This window comes from Gopherus evgoodei, chromosome 8, assembly GCF_007399415.2.
Source record: "Gopherus evgoodei ecotype Sinaloan lineage chromosome 8, rGopEvg1_v1.p, whole genome shotgun sequence".
In the NCBI taxonomy this organism is placed as follows: Eukaryota; Metazoa; Chordata; order Testudines; family Testudinidae; genus Gopherus; species Gopherus evgoodei.
This window is the reverse complement of record NC_044329.1, coordinates 11,729,184-11,751,079: the sequence shown is the minus strand read 5'-3', so window position 1 is coordinate 11,751,079 and position 21,896 is coordinate 11,729,184. Positions and strand designations below refer to the sequence as shown.

Here is a 21,896-nt window from a genome sequence, read left to right as displayed (position 1 = left end):
CAGGAATCCCCAGAGACATGGGAAATGTCCAGTGGATGCTGGGGGCATGACTGGAGCCCACTATTTTCCAGTGGCCACATACTGGAGGTGGCAGTTTTTGCTGGCCTCAAAGAGCCCAAGCTGCCCAACTGGTCCCAGGATTGGGGAAGTGGATTTGTGACTGAGCGCCACTTTTCCTGCAGTCTCAGATACTATGCTGAGCCCAGTGTGGCTGGGTTTGTGGGTCTGGTTTATACAGTAATTAGGAATACCGTAGAGTATTGTAGTCAGTCAAGAATATGGGAACAGTTCATTCTATAATTTTCATGAAAAAAGAACTATTACTAACAAAGTAAGCATTATGTTTAAACGTATGTCTCCATTTTCAAGTTTGGACAAATGAGGACAGTGCAGTGAGTGTGATATGATAAAAACTGAGCAACTTGAAAAAAAAAGTGACGATAAACAGCAGACAAACAGTGATAATTTTTTCTGTCATATTCCAAGTCATAAATTCTGTCCTAGTTGTAGTCAGTATTCATTTAGTAAACTGCATGCACTGTATTTATTTTTACAGTGTAAACACAGATGGCAGAATCAGAATTCTTTATTCACAACATATATCAACAATTTTACAGATGGCCTAATATTACATTTTGAAATTCATCAAACTTTATTGCCCATATGCAAGATTTTCTCCTTTTACTGAGATATTGATAACTGGTCATCAAAAATTCATAAGCTGTTTGAAAGAATCACATTTATACAGATGACTTAGGTCCCGACTCAACAATGCCCTTATGCAGATGCTTAATTTTAAGCGTGTGCTCAAGTTTGGGATGTAAGTATGTGCATTGCTGAAAAAGGATGAAACTGAAAATGTGTTTAAAGTTAAGCATGTGGTTATCACATGCTTAAGTGCTTGCTGTATTGAGGCCTTAAAGAGCAAGAATACTATCTTTAAGTATATAGATACACATGTATACAGGCATATGTTATCAATCACACACCAATGTATGTTTGTAAATAATGAATTTTTAGTTTTTGATATCACCACTACACCCCTTGACCATCACTTTAGGGTGAATACAGTGTTGTTTTTTACCTTTGAACACTCATATACTTAAACTATGTTGATGGGGGTCATGCAAGAAGAGAGAAACCCATGCAAGTGTTATGTTCAAATAGATCTGTTTGTGTCTGTTTATACATAATATACAATAAAACCAAAGTGAAAGTCAACTAGAAATCACAACGCATGCAGACGTTCTATTCATCCATTTTCAGAGATTTAAGCCTCACCTCCTGCTATGTCCAATGGCCCATTCTTTTTGCGAAGCTCAATGACGGCTTCCACAAATTCTTTGCCACCTTTCTTCTCCAAAGTGCTCCCTGAACAAAGACATATTTTAGTTTATCCGTCTGTTCCTGAGTTGCTAAAACAGACATGTGATTCATTGTTTTAGATGGTCATATAGCCTAGATTTTTCTGTCCAAACATCTTTTTGGGGACTGCAAAGTAAGATCTAAACCTTTTGGGACTTTGGAGTTAACTAGTCATTTAAAAATAAATCCCACCAGGACCTCGCATTTGTATCCCTTCTCTAACACTCAGATTCTGATTTAAATGTCAACATGTGTGGTGACATTCCTAGTAGCCTCCATACCACATAGTTCCTGGTACCGTGCTGTGTTTCATTGGCTAGTTCAATGGTGACTGATGGTTCACAATTCTTCCCCTAGGATTCAGTTCCCCTTTCTCTTATAAATTGTTTTAAAGAGCAATTTGCCACAATAAGAACTTGAAACTCACCTGATCTTGATCCCTGACCCCAACAGGTGGCACCAGGAATGAAACAGTCTCGTGAGTGCAGCGGGCTGCTTTACTTGGCAACTGCCCAGCTTGTTGAGCCACCTTTAACCAAGAGGAAGAGCCTCAGAAATAAGGAGAATCTCTAAGGAACATACTCCTCCAATGAACTCCGCTAACTACTGCTAATGAGTGGGACACTGTCACTCTGGGAGGAAGAGAGCTGTGCAGTGTTTCAGGGCAACAAAAGGTGCAGTCTACAAAGGCAGTCCAACATGAAATGGTTTAGATCTTATTTTGCAGCTCTAGTTTCATATATTAATATAAAAATAGCCCAAGAAAACATTTCCCTAACTACTTAAGCATCCCAAACCATTTAGCACTGTGCACATTTATTATAAGATAGGCAAAATAAGAAGTGGTATCAAAGTTTCTGATTTGTGATATTACTTTGAAAACGGATTTAAAATAAATAAATAAATCAATCAGAAATAGAAACTGTAGTAGAGTCACACATTTATTTGGTGAAGCCCATTCATTTTACTGATTGGGAAGGGAAACTGCATTTTCTGATGGAAATGCACATATTGTATGCTCAGTGAAGCAGAGACCCTCCTACGAGATTCATTTTGCTAAATAGGGCTACAATTCTAAGAGCTAACAGCACTGCAGCAGCCTGCTTCTCTTTGACATCATTAGCCGTCTTCCACAATTAATATTAAAAGTTTGTTAAATAACTGCTGTCTACTGACTTTTTGACTGACTCTGCTTTTCTTAAATGCAGTTTATTCTACTGGATTTGGATGCTAATAATTTTAGAAAGTACGCATCCTATGCTCTTTCGCCATAACTGATGGACACTGGGCATTTTGTCCAAGTATGGACTGCAAAATCAGACCCGTGGCATTTTGTCCTAGTATGAACCCAAAATCAGTTCAGCGTTTAAATTATTCACAGTAAACATCTCAACTTTACACCTAAATATTTTGGTCTAGGGTCATTTTCACAAATGAGTGCAACTTTCCTGATTACCTCCATGATATCTCAGAAGTTACCTGCACATCCACTAGATATGTTCCAAATGGCACATTTTTATACCTATAGTTGTAGAATCAGGAGAACTCTTATGTCTGAGCCGACTGGGGATAAAGCGGAGTTGCACCATCTGAATAGAGTATTATGCCTTTGAAAAACATATCTTGATAGGACTGGAAGGATGGAGGGAGTGCCATTTACTATTTAAAAGGCCTAGCCAGTGCCGCCCACTGTGCAGCCACTCCAGAGTGTAAAGGGATGAAGGAAAATGAGCTTTCACTCCACCCAGAAATACCCTATTTGGGGCTGTTAGTGAATCTGACTAGAACTGGGGCACACACTGTGCAGGGACCATGTACCCTCTAGCACAACCACAGAGAATCTACAGAGAAAAAAGGGATATTAGGCCACTGAGTGACAGCACTCTGCCATTATAGCATTGTTGTACACATAATGGCATTTTGTCTGGATTACTTTTAATTGTGTCAAGAAATGGAGCTTCTACCCCTTCTGATGAAGATTCATTTACTGTGAAAACAAAATCTATAAAATCAATTTCTTTAAAATTGTGGTTTCTCTTTTCGTATAACAATCCAAATACTTATCTCCTTGCAGATGTGGTGAAAAGAAAAAGTATTTCATACAGATCAATAATAATTTCTGCCCCTATTCCTAAATTAAATTCAGCCTTTTTGACTGATAGTGAAGTTTTAATTTTGCATTATACTTTACAACCTTCTTGTGCAATTATGAGCCGTATCTAGAAAAGGGCACATTGTATTCAATCATTTCCCACTACATTAGTAAGGTTCTTGGTGAAAGTCTTGCTTCACAGCTTCAAGGTTAGTGGCTTATTTACTCACAAGCATAAATATGTGTTACTTCCATGAGAGTAAGGTCATTATCTCATGCTTTCCAAGCAGGCATGGGTATCAGTATTGAAAAACAGCCTAAGCAGAAATTTAGGCTTGTAACATTTTCAGGATAAACCCACAGTACATTTAATTGTTAGAAGGATGGTAAAAGTTAATATTCGGAAGCTAAGCATTTGTGCATTTTTATTCTTTCTTCCAGCAGTCAGATGTAATTAGAACATACATGAAAGCATAATCAGTGCATTTTTCATAGAAGTTTCTTTGTCCACTAGTTTCAAAAGCATCTCTTCAAAAGGTAAGAGACAAGTACATTAGCTAGCTGAACCTTATAGACTTTAGAAGCGTATTATTCAAATACAGAATATTCTTGTATTTTATTTTTGAGGCTTCTGTGTAATTTCCTTTAGCCAGCTAGTCTACAGCTGCACCAGCTCAAGCTGTTGTCTCTGCTGCTCTAATAAGCTGTGCAGAATTGGGTTTGTCTGGATGTTGCTTGGAAGAGAGGTCTTTCAGGAAAACCCAAGGTGCTGAAGGAAGTGCTGATCCTGTAGGAGACACTCTCCCCTTGAAGACAATAGTGAAATAACATCCCAAGCATTAAGGCGCCCTGTGCGGACAGTGGTGATGTGGTTAAGTTCAGTGGTAAAATGAGGCTGTGATCCCTGTTGTCACATCCTACTATAAGGGTAGGTTGCTACTCTTAGCAGCAACTTTAATATTCAGTCCAAATTCCAGTTTGCATAATTCCATTCTGCCTTAAGTTTTCCAGGCAGGTTCAGTACGATCTAATACTCTTTTGCTCCGTCCTCTGTCTACATTTCTATTCTAAAATTTGAGAAGTGCTTTAAAATCATTGAGATACAAGGTGCTTCTCAGGGAATTAGGTGATTAAAAATAATGAGTTACACATCTTAATGAATCTTAAGAATAAAAAATTAAATGGAACTCCTTGAGTCATTCTGCCTCCCGTGCATTCTCTCTTTGGTCTAGCATGTCTATGCAAGTGTACATGAGAATACAGAAACAGCTCATGACAGCCACAAATACAATTGAGCTGTAGGTAAAATGTGACCAGATGACTGAGTGTATGAGTTTAGAAATTCCAGAGAGGCCACCCCCAAGATGTCAGATGTGAACACCTCATATTTGGTGAGGAGTGGGGAAACGGGATGTAAGTCAGAAATCTGAGGGATCTGGCCCAACTTTATTCAAGTCTAGGCATTTACACAGCCAAAACAAACAATCCTGTAGTATCCTTTAATTGGGCACACATGAGCACTGCACCTCTGTTTCTTGCATTTTGGTTTTGGTTGTGCATTCTATAACTTTGCTTTTAAAAGTCTGATCTGACTATGCAAGTCAGAGCTGTCCAATGACTTTGCATTTACTTGCTTGTTTTTACGATCAGTCAGGACTGCTGGAAGCGAGAAAGGAATGCAGATCTGCATAGCTTGGACAAGCGTGTTGCTGCTGATTGACCATGCACACACATACAAACTCTGCAGCACTGAACTTTCCATTACCTACTTCACCACCGGTGTAGAAGTCAGAGTTTGTCGGGTGAACGACAGCATCACTGTCGATCGTGGCAATGTCAGCCTGTACAACTTGCAACTACAACAGGTAAACAAATGTATATCAACCACGTTGGACAGAGACCGAGGACAGGCTCTACATTTACACATGTACCAACGTCCATGTTTTCCTACCTTTACATCTCCAAACCTCGGGCCAAGAGAGTATTCTGAGTGGTGTGTGCAAGTCTGTATAAAGAAGGGTGTGTGGAGAAGAGGAGGAGGAATGTTGAGTATGACATGGTTAAATAAATGTTTGGATGACAAGTCAGAGCAATCACATGAGATCATTTCGAAAGTTTCAAAACCATCTAAAAACCCCATTTCACTTTGCAGAAACCTCTAATACCAGCACCCCACAGACCATGACACTAAAATATGGTATCTGTTTAAAAAGAAATTCTGAATCATCAAGTCAAACAAAATAATTAGTTTCTCCATTTTTTGCCACCATTGCTGTCACTTCTAAATTTGCAATTTTCATCATGTTGTCAGCTTCTAAAAAGAAAGTAACCTTCATGTTGGGGGAAAATATTTTCAGGCAGAGTTGTCCTTTTAAAAACAGAGCTGAGTAATTTTTTAAAAAATCCACATTTTATCCATCTAATTAAGTTAGATTTTAAAGGTTTTTTATATTTTCAAAAATATGTGCATGATGTAACCTTCTTGTATCTTTGTCTTGGTAATTTACACATATACATTCATGTATAAAATGCAGTGAAAATGGAACCAAATTTACTGTTCCATTAAGGAAATCTGTAAAGTAATAAAAAAGATATTAAAACAGGTATAAAACAGATATTAAAAAATAGTATTTCATGAAGTGTATCTAGATCAGTACTTTTTTTTTTTTTTTTTTTTTAAGTAGACAGACTTCTGCTGAAGGGTAATATTTTATTTGAAACAGAGTGGAAGCCATAAAAGCAATACACCGTACACTGTAATATATTTTCAAGTTTTATGCTGCTATAAAATCAGTATTGGTTTTCAACTGAATATGAAGGTGATGGAGAGGGGTAATTGAAGACTAATGAAAACATACAACCCAGTTGATTGAATTAAACATGAAATCAAGGTAGAAAGCCACTTTGGGGGATTATTTGATCAGCCCTCTTTATGAATTTCTGTGTCTACTTTGAAAAGGTGGGACTGCAGGTAGAATGGAGAAACTGCTTATTTTGAAAGTAATCTGACAAAGAATATTTTTATCCTTAATGAATCCACATAAGAACCCCCCCTCAAAGTAGCTAACAGTCAATTATGAGCATTATGGAAAGGAATTTAGATGACTTCTTATTTTAATTGCAATCAACTTGAAGACAATCACTAATAATTAATATACAAATATTTAGATTTGGTGCAAATCATGCTTCTTAACTTTGAATTCTCCGGGTTCTACTTTCTTGAGCACTTAAGAATTTGAAGTTATATTTTAATGCATGAAGTCCTGGAGAATAAATTCTGGGTTCCATAATTTTCATGTGACCATTAGTTGTGTCAACCCATTCCCCATTTACCTAGGTCATCTTTAAGGTCAATGTCAGCATTGGTAGGATTGATAATGGCCTCCACCTCAAAGCCGGCTAAATTACTGATTTCACTGTGAATAAGGTTCAGCTGAAAAGAAAAGCATGAGGTGGGAAATAACAGGACAGCTGGGAAATCAGAGAAGCTGCAGAAAAGTAAGCTTTGCAACACAGATGGAGATAGCATCACTGCAAATAAATACGCAAAATAAAGTGCAGGTCATAAAAGGGGTTATTGGTCCAACAAAGAATCAATTTCAAACACAAGACTCAAACATTGTTCTGTATATGGAAAGGAAGTCAATGTTCTTGTTAATGAGCTTTGCTCTTATACAGTGTATGTTTTATGTTCAGAATTGTTTGAAATTCCTGCACTGACATGATAAAGGATAAACCATTTCCCCTTGAACTCCTGGCTCAAAGATACTCTCATGATTTCTTATGCATCAAGTTGAGACAGGAATTCTTTAGACAGGCCAGGACTTTTAATAGAGTACATGGTGGTTTTAATGGGTCTCCCCTTCTTTACTTAATCCATTAAGTGTGAAGATGTTTTGGAGAAATCGGACATTTATTTCCAATGACACTGCCAGTCTTTCCTTTTTAGTCACAGAAGCAGACATCATGATCTGCACCTTAGTACCTTAAATTTTCATTTGTCCAGGACTGCGTTATATTGGTAGAAGGGCTGGTGAAGTAGCACCACTGAGTAAATGGAAGGCTCTGTCTGTATATCTGCAATGTTTATGGTGCATGCTTGTGCTGCAATCCAGTGCAATATTTTTAGTGGCTCTACTTTTTCTTTTAGTTAAATATTTTTCTGCCTGCAGCCTGTGAACTATACCCCGCATAGGGCTGTCTTTTAGACATCCCCACAGCCATCAGTATTAGGAGGATTTATCATTGGTATGTATCAGGGTGATGGAAATCAATTAGCACAGGCATCAGGAGATTAACCTCACATTTATATCTTAAATTCTTTAAAAATGAAACTATCAAGTGGAATCTCAGGCAATATAGTTTTAACATCTAGCAACATGTTTTGAGCAAGGCATATTAAGTGTTCATTAAATCACAAGTCATGCTCAAATAAGAAATATACGCCTTGTGCCACAACTGTGGTTGAGATGTGAGTCCCTATAGATGCCCCACTGTCAATGCACAATTTACCTCTTGAGCCTTGATTGGAGATTATCCATTAGCAATGGCCATTTGGCCCCCACATGCACTTGATACAACCTCGTGCCTAAGGTACACTGAGCTGTGTGGGTGAACTGCCCTCAGTTCCTTCTCTATCTGAACGTCCAACAAAGGACAATCCGAAGCCGAAGGGAAGGTCGGTCAGTAGTGGAACACCCAGAGGTGGACACATCTCAAAGAACCACAGCTACTGCAAAAGGTAACCTCTTCTTCTTTTTCTTCGAGTAGCATCTCTATGGTTGCTCCACCTCAGGTGACTCCCAAGCAGCATCACCACAGAGAGGAGGGGGCTTAGGAATTGATTCGAAGATTGAAGACAGTACAGCAGTACCAAGCACCACATCAGATCTGATGACGTGGAACAAAGCACAGTGTTTAGTAAAAGTAGGCACCTTGGCCCATGTAGTAGCTCTGCATATTTCAGACACTGGAATGTTGTTAACTAAAGCTACATAAATTGCCAGAACTGACAGAGTGTGCTATTATCCACTGGGGAGGTAAAGCACCAGCTTCATTGCAGAAAACAACAACAACACACACAGAGATTCAGCCTACGTGTAGATATCACAGACCCCTTGGATCTCTCTGTGATGGAGACAAACAGTCTAGGTGATTCTTGAAATTATTTGGTCCAATCTAGATAAAAGGCCAAAGCCCGCCTCACATTTAAAATATGAAAGGAGGTCTCCTGCTGAGTTTTATGTGGTTTGGGAAAAATACTGGTATATGAATAGATCAGTGAAGATGTGAATTGACCACACTATAGGTGAGAATTTTGGGTGCAGCCATAAAGAGACCTTGTCCTTGAAAAATACCATTAATGGAGGGTTTGCCAGCCAGGTCCCAATCTCCCCAATCCTGCTAGTTGATGTGATAGCTACTAGAAAGGCTGTCTTCATAAATGAAGCAAGGAGCAAGCTGCAGGTTCCCTAAACCTTTAATAAATCTTGAGGACATAGGGTGAGCAAATATGGAAAACCCTTCTAGTGGGTGATGAAATGCTGATATTGCAGCAATATGAACCCTAATAGAGCCAGCTGATAACACTGATTTCTTCAAGTCCAGCAGGTAATCCAAGATGTCTGATAGTGAAGAGAATTCAGGCACAAGATGGTGACAGTAAAATTAGTGGTTGAATCTTTTCCATTTCTGAAGGTAACTAATTCAAGTTGACTGCCTTCTAATGTTTAGTCATACCTGTTCTCCTATAGAGCAGGTAGATTTTAATTCTGTGAACCACCTAGAAGCCATATGCAGAGGTGAAGGACCCCTAGGTTTCTGTGAAGCATGCAACCTGCATCCTGGGAGACCAGATGACAGATGGTAAGAAGCTTGAATGACAGTTGGACACATAGGTGAAGCAGGGAAAGATACCAAGCCTGTCTTAACTAGGTCGGTACTATAAGGATAGTCCTGTCTTTGCCCTGTCTAATCTTGTTAACCACTCTTCGTATTAGTGGTGTTGGAGAACATGCTCTTCATCCAAGGAAGGAGAAAAGGAGTCCTCAAAGCACGGTGACCTAGACCGTCTCTGGAGCAGAATGCGATAATTCTTGTTTTTGAATGGGTCCACCTCTGGAAGACTTCACCTTTGGAATACCCCATGAAGAATTTTAGTCCAATGCCCATTCATCGTCCTGGGAGAAGCATTTGCTGAGCATATCAACTGTGCTATTCTGGGCTTCAGGAAGGTAAACAGCTGAGATCTGAATCTGATGGCTTCTATACCAGTTCCATAACTTTATAGCTTCACTGAACATGGAAGGAGATCTTACTCCTCGTTTGTTGATGCAGAATATACAAGCCACATTGCCTGTCACGATCCTGATTGATTTGCCCCTGATGAGTGGCAACAACTGAAGACATACATTCCTGACTGCTTTGAGTTCCAACAGGTTGATATGGGGATCAGTTTCTTTAGGTGATCATCTGTCTGGAGTTGTCAGGGTTTGGAGGTGTGCTCCCCACCCTAAAGTGATGCGTCTGTCACAGTTACTGCTAGAGCTGGGTGGATGAAAGTGATGGCTGTGCAGACATGGAGCTGATTTTTCAACCAGACTAGGGAGTTCTTCAACTGGAGGGGAACTGTGACCTGTTTGTCCAAACTGTCTCTAGTTGACGAATAGATCCTTTTGAACCAGCCCTGAAAGCAGCAAAAAGGCGAAATCTTGTTACAAAGGTGAAAGCTGTCAACTGCAAACAGTTCCTTACTGTGGATCAGGGATTTCCTTGAATTGTCATGACCAGATTTGTCAAGGTTATGAATCTGCCCACTGGGTGCCAATGAACCAAAGTATACCCCTATAAATTGCATTATCTGTACCAGAGCGAAGAGGAGTTTTTGGTTTGCTTTTTTTTACATTCAGCTGGAGACCCAAGTCCTAGAAGAGAGTAAGAGCTGCCTGGGTGGAGGTCAGCACTGCTTTGTAAAATTGGCCCTTAAGTAGCCAGCTGTTGAGATACAGAACAACTAAAATCGACTCTTGCCAAAGGAAAGCAGCTACTACCACCAGAACCTTTGAGAACACTTTGTAGCCGAAGGGGCAAGCTGAGGGGAAAGGGAAGTACCTAGCATTGAAAACGCTCCTGGCCCATGATAAAATGTGTGTATTTCTTGTGAGCTGGGTGAATCACTATATGGAAATAGGTGTCCTGTATGTTGAGGGCTGAAAACCAATCTCCTCCTCTAGAGAAGGAATTATAGCTGCCGGAGTCGTCATCCTGAACTTCTGAGACTTCACTAATTTGTTCAGTCATCTTAGATCTAAGATCGGTTTCCACCCTTCATCCTTGGGCATGAGCAAATACTTCAAGTAAAATCTTTTCCCCCTGCAAGGGGATGGGACAGGCACTATCGCTCCCAAATGAAGGAGAGAATGCACTTCTTGACTCAGTATAGTCTCATTAGAGGGGTCATTGAAGAGGGACAGAAAGGGGTGTGGCAGGGAGGGAGGGACATAAAGTGGATGGTGTAGCCCAATTTTATAACCTTCAGGGCCCATTTGGCTGTTGTAATATGATGATAAGTCTGTTACAAGTGGGAAAGGCAGTCTCCAAAAGTGGGAAGGTCAGTGAAATTTGAAGCTTGCCAGCTAGAGGTGAAAAATCAAACCCTTGACCGACCTGTCAAAATTGTTGTGATGACTGGGTACTCAGTTAAGGAGGGTGAGGAGCTGTCTTCCTCTGGAATCTTTCTCTCTTTCTAGTGGGTTTGGCGGTCCAGTGAAATCCAGACAACTGGGCCAGGCGCGATCTCTGAGCAGTTAGAGACTTGCAAAATCTCCTCTTGTTCTTAGCTGTTTATATATCCAAAGATGTCAACATGGCCCTGGGGTCCTTCAGTGTGTGTCAGGACTCATATGTAAACCCCAAGAAGCACTTCTGACCATCAAATGGGAGGTCCTCAACAGTATTCTGATCTTCTCTCTCGGGAATCTCAACAGCTGGAGCCATGACACCCTGAACCCTGTGGAGATGGATCTGGCTGCAATGTCTGCGGCATCTAAGGACCCTTGGAGAGAGGTTCTGGCTGATAACTGACCCTCCGTGATGATGGCCTGAAAGTGTTCCCTATGTTCATAGTAAGATGATCAATAAAGGCAGCAAACTTCTTGTAATTCATGAAGTCATACTTGGCCATGATCACCTGATAGTTTGAGATCTCAAACTGGAGGGTGGCGGATGAGTAAGCCTTTCAGCCAAAAGAGATCTAATCTCTTCTGGTCCTTATTGTACGTAACGTACAGTAATGCAATTTGGCCCTCTAATTTACAACATCCGCTACCAGGGAAACAGCCGATGGGTTGGAAAACAAAAATTCTGAGTCCCCAGCAGGGACATAATATTTCTTATCCACCTATTTGCAAGTTGGAGGGATAGTGACAGTTTGCCACATAGCCTTCATTGGATGGAGGAGCACTTCATTACCAGGTAATGCAACCTAGCTGGGTGTTGCTGACTGCAGAATGTCCAGGAGCCTGTGTTGTGAGTCTTTAACCTCCTCAAGAGGTATCTGAAGGGTGTCAGACACCCTTTTCAAAAGGTCCCGAACTGATGAGAATCATCGACATCAATGATAGTGAAGGCATGATTGACTTTTCCAGAGACAAGGATGAAACAGAAGTTGAGGGATGGCCTCCATATCTACCCTAGACTCCTATTCTTCAAAGGTCTCCTTGTGTTGTGGGAATGGTATAGGAGACCCCAGCCTCTCAGTGCAATGGGAGGTTTGGCAAGTTATTGCCAATATGCTGCCCAAAGAACCCAGTAAGGCCATTGGGGGTGAGGGGCATCTAGAAGAGGGGATTACACTCAGGGCTGAACTTACCATTCCTGTTGTGGTTGAGGATCCTTGTCAAAGTACGGGTTCCTGCATGGAGATAGAGGAGAACCCTGCACTGATAATGAGGAGACTGACTGAATGTCCCCCCTTCATTCTCCTCAGTGTTCCCCCGGGAGTGGGAGTGGGCCTTTTAGCAGCTGATTCCTTCTGGTGGGAGACAGAGCTCCTCTTTTTTGGAGCGTTCCTTGAGTCCTCTGCTGTCTTCCCCCTTTTACGGGAGACTGGGCTGAGGTTGAAGGGGTGCTGGATCTGTCTGGACACAGATGTATCGGGGGTGGAGGGAGGTGTCTTTTGACATGACTCAGAAGCAGGTTGAAGGGAGTGTTCCATCCTCCATTTGGTCTCCTGATTCTTCCATGCTAAACATGAGAGGTTGGTGAAAGTTACCCTTTTGGGCGATATGGGACTCTCTGAAGCAAATGGATACATGTCAAGTGGCTGTCGCTGACCAGGAGAGGCAGCATTTGAAACCTGGTGAGCCAGGCATACCCAGCCAGGCCAAATAGGTTCTCTGGAAAAAAGGGTGAAAAAACCCAAACCCCTCACTATCTATCTAACTAATTCTATACTAATACTAACTAGAAACACTGAGCTAACTAAAACGACAACTGTAGAATACGCTAAGCTTACCAAAGGCAGACATGCTACAGGTTTGTCTCAGGCTGAGGCGGTAGAGGAGAGACTGAGGGTGGTTTGCCAGCGCAACTCTACAAACCCTCGGTGTGCAGCACGAGGTAATATAGAGTGCATGCACAGGCCAAATGGACACCGCTAATGGAAAATCTCCAATCAAGGGCGCGAGAGGCACATGTGCACCTGAAGTAGAGCACCCTAGGTATATTACTCGAAGAAGAATTAAAGTTATAATACCATACCAGCAAGAACATATTTGTAAAAAAGTGCTCAGTGACACACTATTAGTGCAGTTTGTTCATTACTGAGCGCAAGTTTGTGAGTCTCTAATACATATCACAAATTACTCTGTAGTCTGGGACAATTGAACACAGAATGTCAGACTCTGCTCATGACATACCAACCACTGGGACAGCAAGAGTCTAGTGAAGACAGCACTTTGACAAAACTGTGTAGAGAATCTGTGCTTAGCTACACTGTGCCCTAGTTGCAGCCAGTGTTCTAAAGTCTTTGATATCATAAGCATCAAACTAACTCAAATGTTTTAAAAATATGATGATTCAATAATGTTTATATTTGTAATCGCCCTAATCCCTTTTGTAGAGCACAACAGTGAGAATAAGCAGATATATACACATTATAATTATGCCTACAAATGTGATCAGCATGGTGCTATCCATGCACCTAAAGTGACTTTTTCAGTGTCTGACTACGCAGTACAGAAGGCCACCCAAGTATGTATTTGAGCTAATGCTAAATTTTTATCAAATATTTATAGATAAAGAAAACTAAAGACAAAGTTCTCATTCACTTACATAAATCCTGATCTAAAGCCCACTGAAGCCAATGGAAAGATTCCCTTTGAATTTAATGGGCTCTGGATCTGACCTATGAAGTACAACATTTCAGTGTAATCAAGTATATTGAGACCCAGAGATTACTTCCACCGATTGCTGAATTTGGTCTGTTGTATTTTAATCCATGTTACTTAATGTTAAGTGCACATCTCCTTCCTGTGTGTGAGTTAATTTACTGGGCGGGAATATAAACGTGTCGATATACTGGACAACTGGTTTTATGTAATGTATGACCTGGATGCCAGTAAAGTCAACATGTCATTCCTAGAGATGTGCAAAATTTATAATTTTTGCTGTGGAGTTTCCAACAAAAATTGTCACCATTTCATTTCATGTGATTATGCACACAGACATAGAAATACTGTTTTTAAAAAACTTGTCAGTAAATAATTGTTTGCATGATTTTAACCTGTAAGCAATTTTCACTCAAAAAAAGGGCCCATTTTAGTTCCAAAAATTAGCATACTTGAACATCTGTGCAAATATGGGCCCATTTTTGACTTTGTAATGAAATGTGGAAAGTTTGACTTTCAAACAGAATTTGAGTCCAGTAATATTTCACACATCTGGTTACTGATTTTTCACATAATCCAGTTTGAGTCTTGAGTATGACTACAAGCAACTGCTGTTTTTTCTTTTAAAATCAAATCAATACTGAAAAAAACTGTGTGCACACTGAAATAAAAAGCTGACCATACAAGATTTAAATTGTAATAGAGGCCTGAACATATTTGTTTGTTTCATTTAAAAGTCAACTCTTTTCGTTCCCTAGTTCCCAGATTTCTGTGGGTTTTCCCCTCACTTTTATTAACTCCAGACCTTTTTGGCTTTTCAGTTTTGGGGTCCCCTTGATATTCATGCATTTATGTTAGTTATTAATGTATGTCCCAATTTAACTATAAAAAAATCCACCTACAAAAGCCCCATCATCCAGTCTTAGGCTGCCTTTTTACTGTGCAGCAATTAGACATTTATTATGAAGTGTTAGGTATCTGTCACATATTTACAATATAAATCAAAAGGTTTCAATGAGAATTAAATCCTGATGACTATATAATATAAGTTTGTATATCAGGCAAAAGAAGAGAACTGATCCCTAAAGGGTCACATTGTTAAAAAGAGACACAAATTGCACTTGCATGTACAACACTGTACAACACTGGGTAGGCCTCTAATTAGTTAACATTTAATTAGATGAATTAGTTAAAGCGTACTTAGAAAATGTTAAGTGCCACAGAAGTGCTAATTATTATTATTTGGTCGACACTTGTAGTCCTTACTTCAGGCAAAACTCTCCTGAATTCTTTGCTATTTTGCCTGAGTAAGGACTGAGTAATTATTTATTAATTTAATTTGCACACACAAAACTGGAATGCCTATCGTTGAAGCCTCTTTGAAAAGACTGTACTCAAACCTGCAGTGTGTGCTACAATGTACAATGTTCTCAGTAATTAAATCTTTGGGGGATATTGCAGTGACAGAACCAGTTCTTGCTAGTAAACCTTTTCCTTCCTCCAAATGTGGAGCCAGAAAAAAGGATTTTTCCCATTAAGGCATCATGGATGGCATGGCAGTAAGTATACGATTACTTCCTTGCTTCCCCTTAAGTCTGCCACAGCCCAGATTTGCAGATCTAGTGAACATGCTTATAGAGGAATTCGGGGAGGAGAATGGTCATTTGAAGGTAATTGATTATAGGTTTTAGGGAAGAGTAGTTATCTTTTGGACCTGTTATTCTTATTTATTATTTGTAGTGCTTGTTGTTATTACAGGGAATAAAAGTAATATCTAAGAGGCCGTAACAGTAATCTGTTTGGTGCTCTGAATGTTTATATTCAAATTTTTGTAAGAGCACCCAGAGCAATGGAAAGTTGCTTGAAATAAACTAAAATCAATCAATATTTAAGGAAGAATGGTCTCCATCACAAAATGCTTATAAGCATTAGTGCATTAAGCCTGCTATCATCCCTGTGAGGAATGTATGTATGTATCTCCATTTTACAGATGGGGAAACACATACCAAAAGATTAAATGATTTACAGTATGGCAATCGCACAGTCAGAATTAGAACCCAGGAATCATAACTCTCAGTCCCCTTTACTAGTCCCCGATCCCATTGTCTCCTCTAAGTATGAGGGTAACTGCATTCTGAGAGCTATGAATAATTTACCTTTTGCACAAGATCCCACAATTCTGAAATAGGAAGGTAGTGCTGAAGAAAGCAAAACCAGGTTCTCTTTTGCCTTCCCAGTAACTTTCCAAGACTCTTTCTCCCTCCCCCACACTCTGAAAATACTGTACAGTGGGAATTTCTAAGAATTACAGTGCTCATCACATTGTTGGGCTGCATTAGTCACTTAAAATAAATATCTGCTGTACCAGGAAGACCTAGAAAATTTAATATCATTAGACTCTGATTTAAAAAAAACAAACACTCCTCCCTCCCCACAACAAAAAAACTTTAGATTCTTTCTGGAAACACAGTATCTCACTTAATGCTTTAGATAAATATTTTAATCAAGAATGTCTTTTTAAAACAGCAGTTGCATGTAGAAATGACTTAGAAGCATTTAATTGATTCCAAGATAATGCACTCACTATTTATAAGTAATCTGTAAAATTTTCAGAATAATGAAAGGCCTTGTTTGAAATTTCAATGGGTCAAGACAAACATAATTAAGAATAACAATTAGCTACCAGTCTGTTAACCTGCTTGCCTTCTTTCATACAGAAAGTATCTTAGCAACAGACATACTGTAACATCCATGAACCTTTCTTATTCAACCAAGCCTGTGCGGAATGGGCCTATAACCTAGTAGGTGAAAAGGGCTGTTCACTCCCACTGCATCTATGAGTGTTGAGGGTGCTCAGGACTTCACCTGAGGAACTCAGCAACCACAGATCAGGCCCAATGTTCTGCCCTTGTTTTTTCTCAATATAGAAAAAAATACACTATGTTGGATCATTAGTAAAATACATTGAGGCACATTGAGCTGCTGAAAAATAATTTCTGGGGAATGCTTCTGAAAATATTCCTAACCAATAAGCTGACAAAACAAACTAACTATTTTATCTTGTGTTTTTGTTAAATGCATGCATTCAAAGATATCACTTCTTTATATACTATAGTGCAGTGAGATCTTTGCCTTTTAAGCTTTCCATGTTTTCAGGCTTAAAAGGAATCTGTGAAAAATCAAATTAGTCCCCAAAATGTTTTTTCTAGGAAAAAAAATTACCACAGTAACAGATTTATTATTTGTCACTTCACGTAAGGTAAGAATGCCCTCTATTTTTAACCTAATAAAGATAGAGAGTAGGATTTAGGGAATTCTTAGATTCATTAACAATATGGTATTTTATAACCTTGATTTCTGCACTGAGCACTCACTGCCTTTAATAACAGTTCCTAATATGGTGCAAAAGCAGAATATGGCCTTTAATAGCTAGGTGATGTATATCAACATGTATCCTCTCTATATGAACAGAAGTGCACATTTTATCTGGGTTTTTCTTCATAGGAGGTGTAATTTGCATCATATTTGCATTTTTTTCCATTACAAATATGAGACAAGCAAACTCCCACTAATGTCAATGTGATCCACGATTTGCCCCATCAAATACAGCCACTGGGAAACAGCTCCTTCATACATGATTTGTGCTTACCATACACAGGCATGATTTTTTTTTATGTCACTTAGATTTGCACACAAAGTGATACAGATGCTCCCTTTCACTTGTACGGGCAGAGAGGAGCTAAAACCAGTAGCACTGAGCAGGGGAATCTAAGACATAGCAGTGAGCAGTTCTGTTGAGTTAAAGCTGCTCAGAGGGAGAAAGGAGCATGGCTGCATGGAGATGGAATGGCAGTACAACGCTCAGGGAGCTGTGTTCCATGTGAATAAGGAACCAGCTGTCTAGAGTTCTGTTGCATTGCTAGGTTGCACTCTTTCACCAGCATAAGGTTAGAAATCCCTCACCGTTAAGGGGACAAAGGAAGGTAAACTCTGCAAGGTAAACCCATTATATCTGTGATTCATATCAAAGGAGCACTGGGGCCCAGAGTTGCTTATTATTAATTATTTGTATTATTGTTATCACTTAAGAGATCCAGTAATTGATCCAGACCCCATTGTGATTGCTGCAAACAAAACCAGTGCCTGCCCCGAAGAGCTTTCTCTCATTGAAATGGATAGCAAAATTCTACTGGCTATGTTGTCATCAGGGTAAGGTCTGTGATACCATGACATTAATTCCTATTTTGAACAAAAGAATTCCAAATCAATTCCAAAAGCCTTAACTTGGTTGCTCTGTAAAGAGAATATTTAGTTTATAAACTTTGGATTTTAACTAATCAAAATGTCTTAAAATCTGAATATTTTCAAGAAGATTCCAGAGGAAGCAGCCAATCTCTCTCCATCAAATGACAATCTGACCGCAAGTGTAAACTGCATGTAAAATACAGAAACCATTTGCAGAAAATAAAATAAAGTTACTTGCATGCATAATTAACTTAGCAGACAAGCTGTGCCACAATAAATGGAATACAGTCTCGATATGAAATTAAAATGAGTTAAAGGAGACATTCCATGATGGGACAAAAATGGTTCGTCACTTACAATTTACAATACAATGATTTAGCCACTGAATGATAAAAGACAGACGCAGTCTTACTGCAAAATAGTATATCACATAAGTTCAAGACTGGTTTCAAGAAAAGAGATCAGGTTCATTTCTTGAATTAACAATGTCTCTTTAAAGTGTTATTTTAGATTAAAACCCTGACATACCCAACTCTCAAAGTACGCTCACAGGGTAAACACAATTGTTGATAAACAGCTTTTTGCAAAAGCCTCATTCATTATTGTAGGGTATTAGATTTTCATTTTATTTTCATTTTTTTTTACAAAAACTATTATAAATAAATATTTTAAATAGGTTTTGATCGAAGCCTGTAAATCATTTATATTGGCAATAAAGCAGGCTGCCCTTTTGTCCTTAGCAAAATGTCATCATTGGGAGAAGCTTAGCTGTAATAATTATGCTAATAAAAAATGTGGAAAGTTTCATAGCAAGCGAAATTTCACTGCATCAGAATGTTTGGTTAATTATGCACATGAAGATCCATTTATTAAAAAAAAAAATAATCAAAAATGGTTTCAGGGGATTTCTTTGTTAAAAATGCTTATCCAAATCCGCTCCATACTGCATGTGCAGATGAACTACAAGACTGGGTGAATGTTAATCAAGAACAGGCCTTTTTTGGCTGTATCTCTTAAGCAAAACTTCAAGATAGGTATTGGCTTATAAAATGCATAGACATACCTTCTGGCCAAGGAAAAGACTTTTGGTGGACAAGACTGTGAATCCATCTGCAGGAGTTCCTTCTGTTGTACTGTCAGCACTTGCTGATTTGCTGACTTCTCCCTGCTTCTTCTTGCAAAAATATAGTTAACTAGTTAACCAGAGGTGAGAAATATGGTTCAATAATACTGATAATATGACATGCAATACACACATCTATATTTATTATGCTATAAACAACTAATATAAACAATGGTATTGGAGTCTGTCCTTTAGTCACATGTGACTGATAAATGTTAATAAAGGTAGCTATACATATGCATCCAAAGGAGAAATGACCTCAATGTTTGCATGTCTACCGAGGTACCCTTTTGCCTATGAAACCACACAAATTAGAGACTTCACTAGCTTTCTAAAATTTCCCAAAATATTTTAAACAATTTTCTCAAAATGCAAAAGGGCAATGTACCCATTTGCAACAGACATTCTTGGCATTTCTAAGAGCCTTCTTCACAGATGAAATCCTGTATCTATGCATGAAAGTGGTCACTTGCAAATTTCACAGCTATGTTTTTAGGTACCTATTTGAAAATTTGGCTGTTATCGTAAATAACATCAATCATGTACTCTATTATGCTGTATGCCTGACTAGAGGTGTTGTGGGCACTGGCTGAAAAATTCTGTTTTTCAAACCTGGCCCAAGTCATCTTCCATTACCCAGTAAAATTACAGGGTTTATTCCATTCATTTAACTGGATTATTTAACTGGAACAACACAGGCTTGGCCTGCATCAAATTGCTGGATATAAATTAGAACTGTATCATTTTGAAGGGATGTCAATCATGGCAGTGAAACAACTGCTGTAGCAACTAGCTCAACTGCTGCCAAACTGAGAGGTAGGAATATTTTAATTAAAAATAAATAAATTAAATAAATAAATAAAATCATTTAGCATAAATATGTATTGCCTCAACAACATGTCTGTGAACCAAACCTCTACTTGGGACATTAAAGCAAAGCTACTGTTGTGTTATACCAAAAGTATAGGTAACACAGTATGCGAGTAAACAAGTAAGGTGGTGAAGATACAGCAGTATATTTGTGTTTCTAGGAAGTGTAACCATAACCAAACATTATACAAATGTTTTGAAAATTAGATTTTCATGGCTCCTATTTCAATTCTCCTGGAGTTTATTATTAGCCAAATATTAGTATAGTAAGCAGACAATGAAGTTTATTGTGTGGAAGAAAAACAGAACCCCACAACAGACTTCCTGCTTTTGTAATCAAGTAAGAAAACAAAATCCAGATTTAAGAAAATTATTAGTGCATGGTTATTAGAAGCTCTGCACTCCAAATGCCAACTACTAGGTGTTCTACAAGGAGAGAGAAAATTCAAGAGCTCAAAAAACAACTGTAAAATCAGGAAAATAATTAGGACCTCAGAATAGAGTGTTCAAGACAAAGATATTGTCTTTGTTAAACACAGAAGGCAGCATTTTCAAATGCAGCACATTAAATGCCTGTGAACATTTCTGCATCCAGAATTTTTCATGTGTAATTTTCCACAATTTTCCCCACACACTAAACCTTGCATGTATGCATATGAAATAGAAAGAAATTCCTAACCTCTATAAATGGAAACTCTAGTAAAAAAGTTCAAAAATGAATTTCCTTATTTTAGTACAAGAAATTTATCATGATCTGGATGGACCCCACCCACACACTTTCTTTTTTCTTCTTCAAATTTTGAATGATCTACATTTAGTCTTTAGGAATTAAAGAAGTCTCCAGCTCAAAATTCAGAAGAGTCTCATTACAGCAACCTAAAAATGCGGAATAAAAAATTTTTATGGCACTGCTTCTGCTGAAGAATCTGTATTTAGGCAAGCTAAATATCACGACTTCTCCATGCAGAAAGAGATCTAACTATCTGCTCTGGCAGAATCCTATCTCCACTTCAAAGAGATAACAAAACCCATCTCTGAATTTCAGCAAATTTATTAAATGAGAACCTTATTAAATCTACTTTTTCAAAAAAATGCTTGCCTTTGCAATGTTATTGATAAGATACCTAATGAAATCAGCAAACTGAAATGTTATACTTTTTCTTTATATTTGCAACTGAAGGAAAAATTATATTATTCTAATGTGCTTTTAGTTTTGATAGAATTATCCAAATACTCTGAGTGCCAAATACTGATACTCCACGCTAAATCCAAGTAAATTTAAATTGTCTCTCTCATCCAGTGGCAGAGCACAGACACCTGTGCATTCCCTGCACAGCTGCCACTATAGTTGCCATATGAGATTTTTGGATTCATTGAGTTCATTAATGTGCTAGCCACAATCCTGCCATGCAACAGCTACAATCTCCACCTCCTCAGGCCTATATTCACAGCAGATGTGCCAGTTTGACTGACATTCATGCTTTGAGACACTCTGGGGTGAGGGCTGTTATTTGACTTTTGGTAATTGTTTATGTTACTACTGAAACTGCTACCCCTGACTGCACTCTGAACTGGAAAATACCCTAAAGGATATTTACTATATAGGTCTATATCAGTGGTCCCTAACTTTTTCGTCTGGATCACTTCAGCGGTGGAGCACCCGCCGAAATGCCGCTGAATTTCGGTGGCATTTTGGCAGCGACGCCTCTTGATGACGCCGCTTGCCGTCGACAAGTGACGTCATCGAGAGGCGTCCCTGCTGAAATTCGAGGGTGATGCCTCTAGATTCGGCGGCATTTTGGCGGGTGCCCTC

The 21,896-nt window shown here is 38.9% G+C and overlaps 1 protein-coding gene across 4 annotated transcripts in view; it reads right to left on the bottom strand.

The window, feature by feature from the left end:
* The window catches only part of LOC115655769 (core histone macro-H2A.1), an 83,518-nt gene that overhangs the window by 8,507 nt on the left and 53,115 nt on the right, over positions 1–21,896 (bottom strand). Inside the window, exons 5-7 of one of the 4 annotated variants that reach the window (XM_030571565.1) lie at positions 19,154–19,264; positions 6,791–6,890; positions 1,282–1,371 (exon numbers count right to left, since the gene is read on the bottom strand). In XM_030571565.1, the coding sequence (XP_030427425.1) occupies positions 1,282–1,371; positions 6,791–6,890; positions 19,154–19,264 (301 nt within the window). Of the gene's footprint in view, positions 1–1,281; positions 1,372–5,222; positions 5,314–6,790; positions 6,891–19,153; positions 19,265–21,896 lie in introns of all 4 variants that reach the window. The other 3 variants (XM_030571566.1, XM_030571567.1, XM_030571568.1) reach the window with 3 other exon arrangements.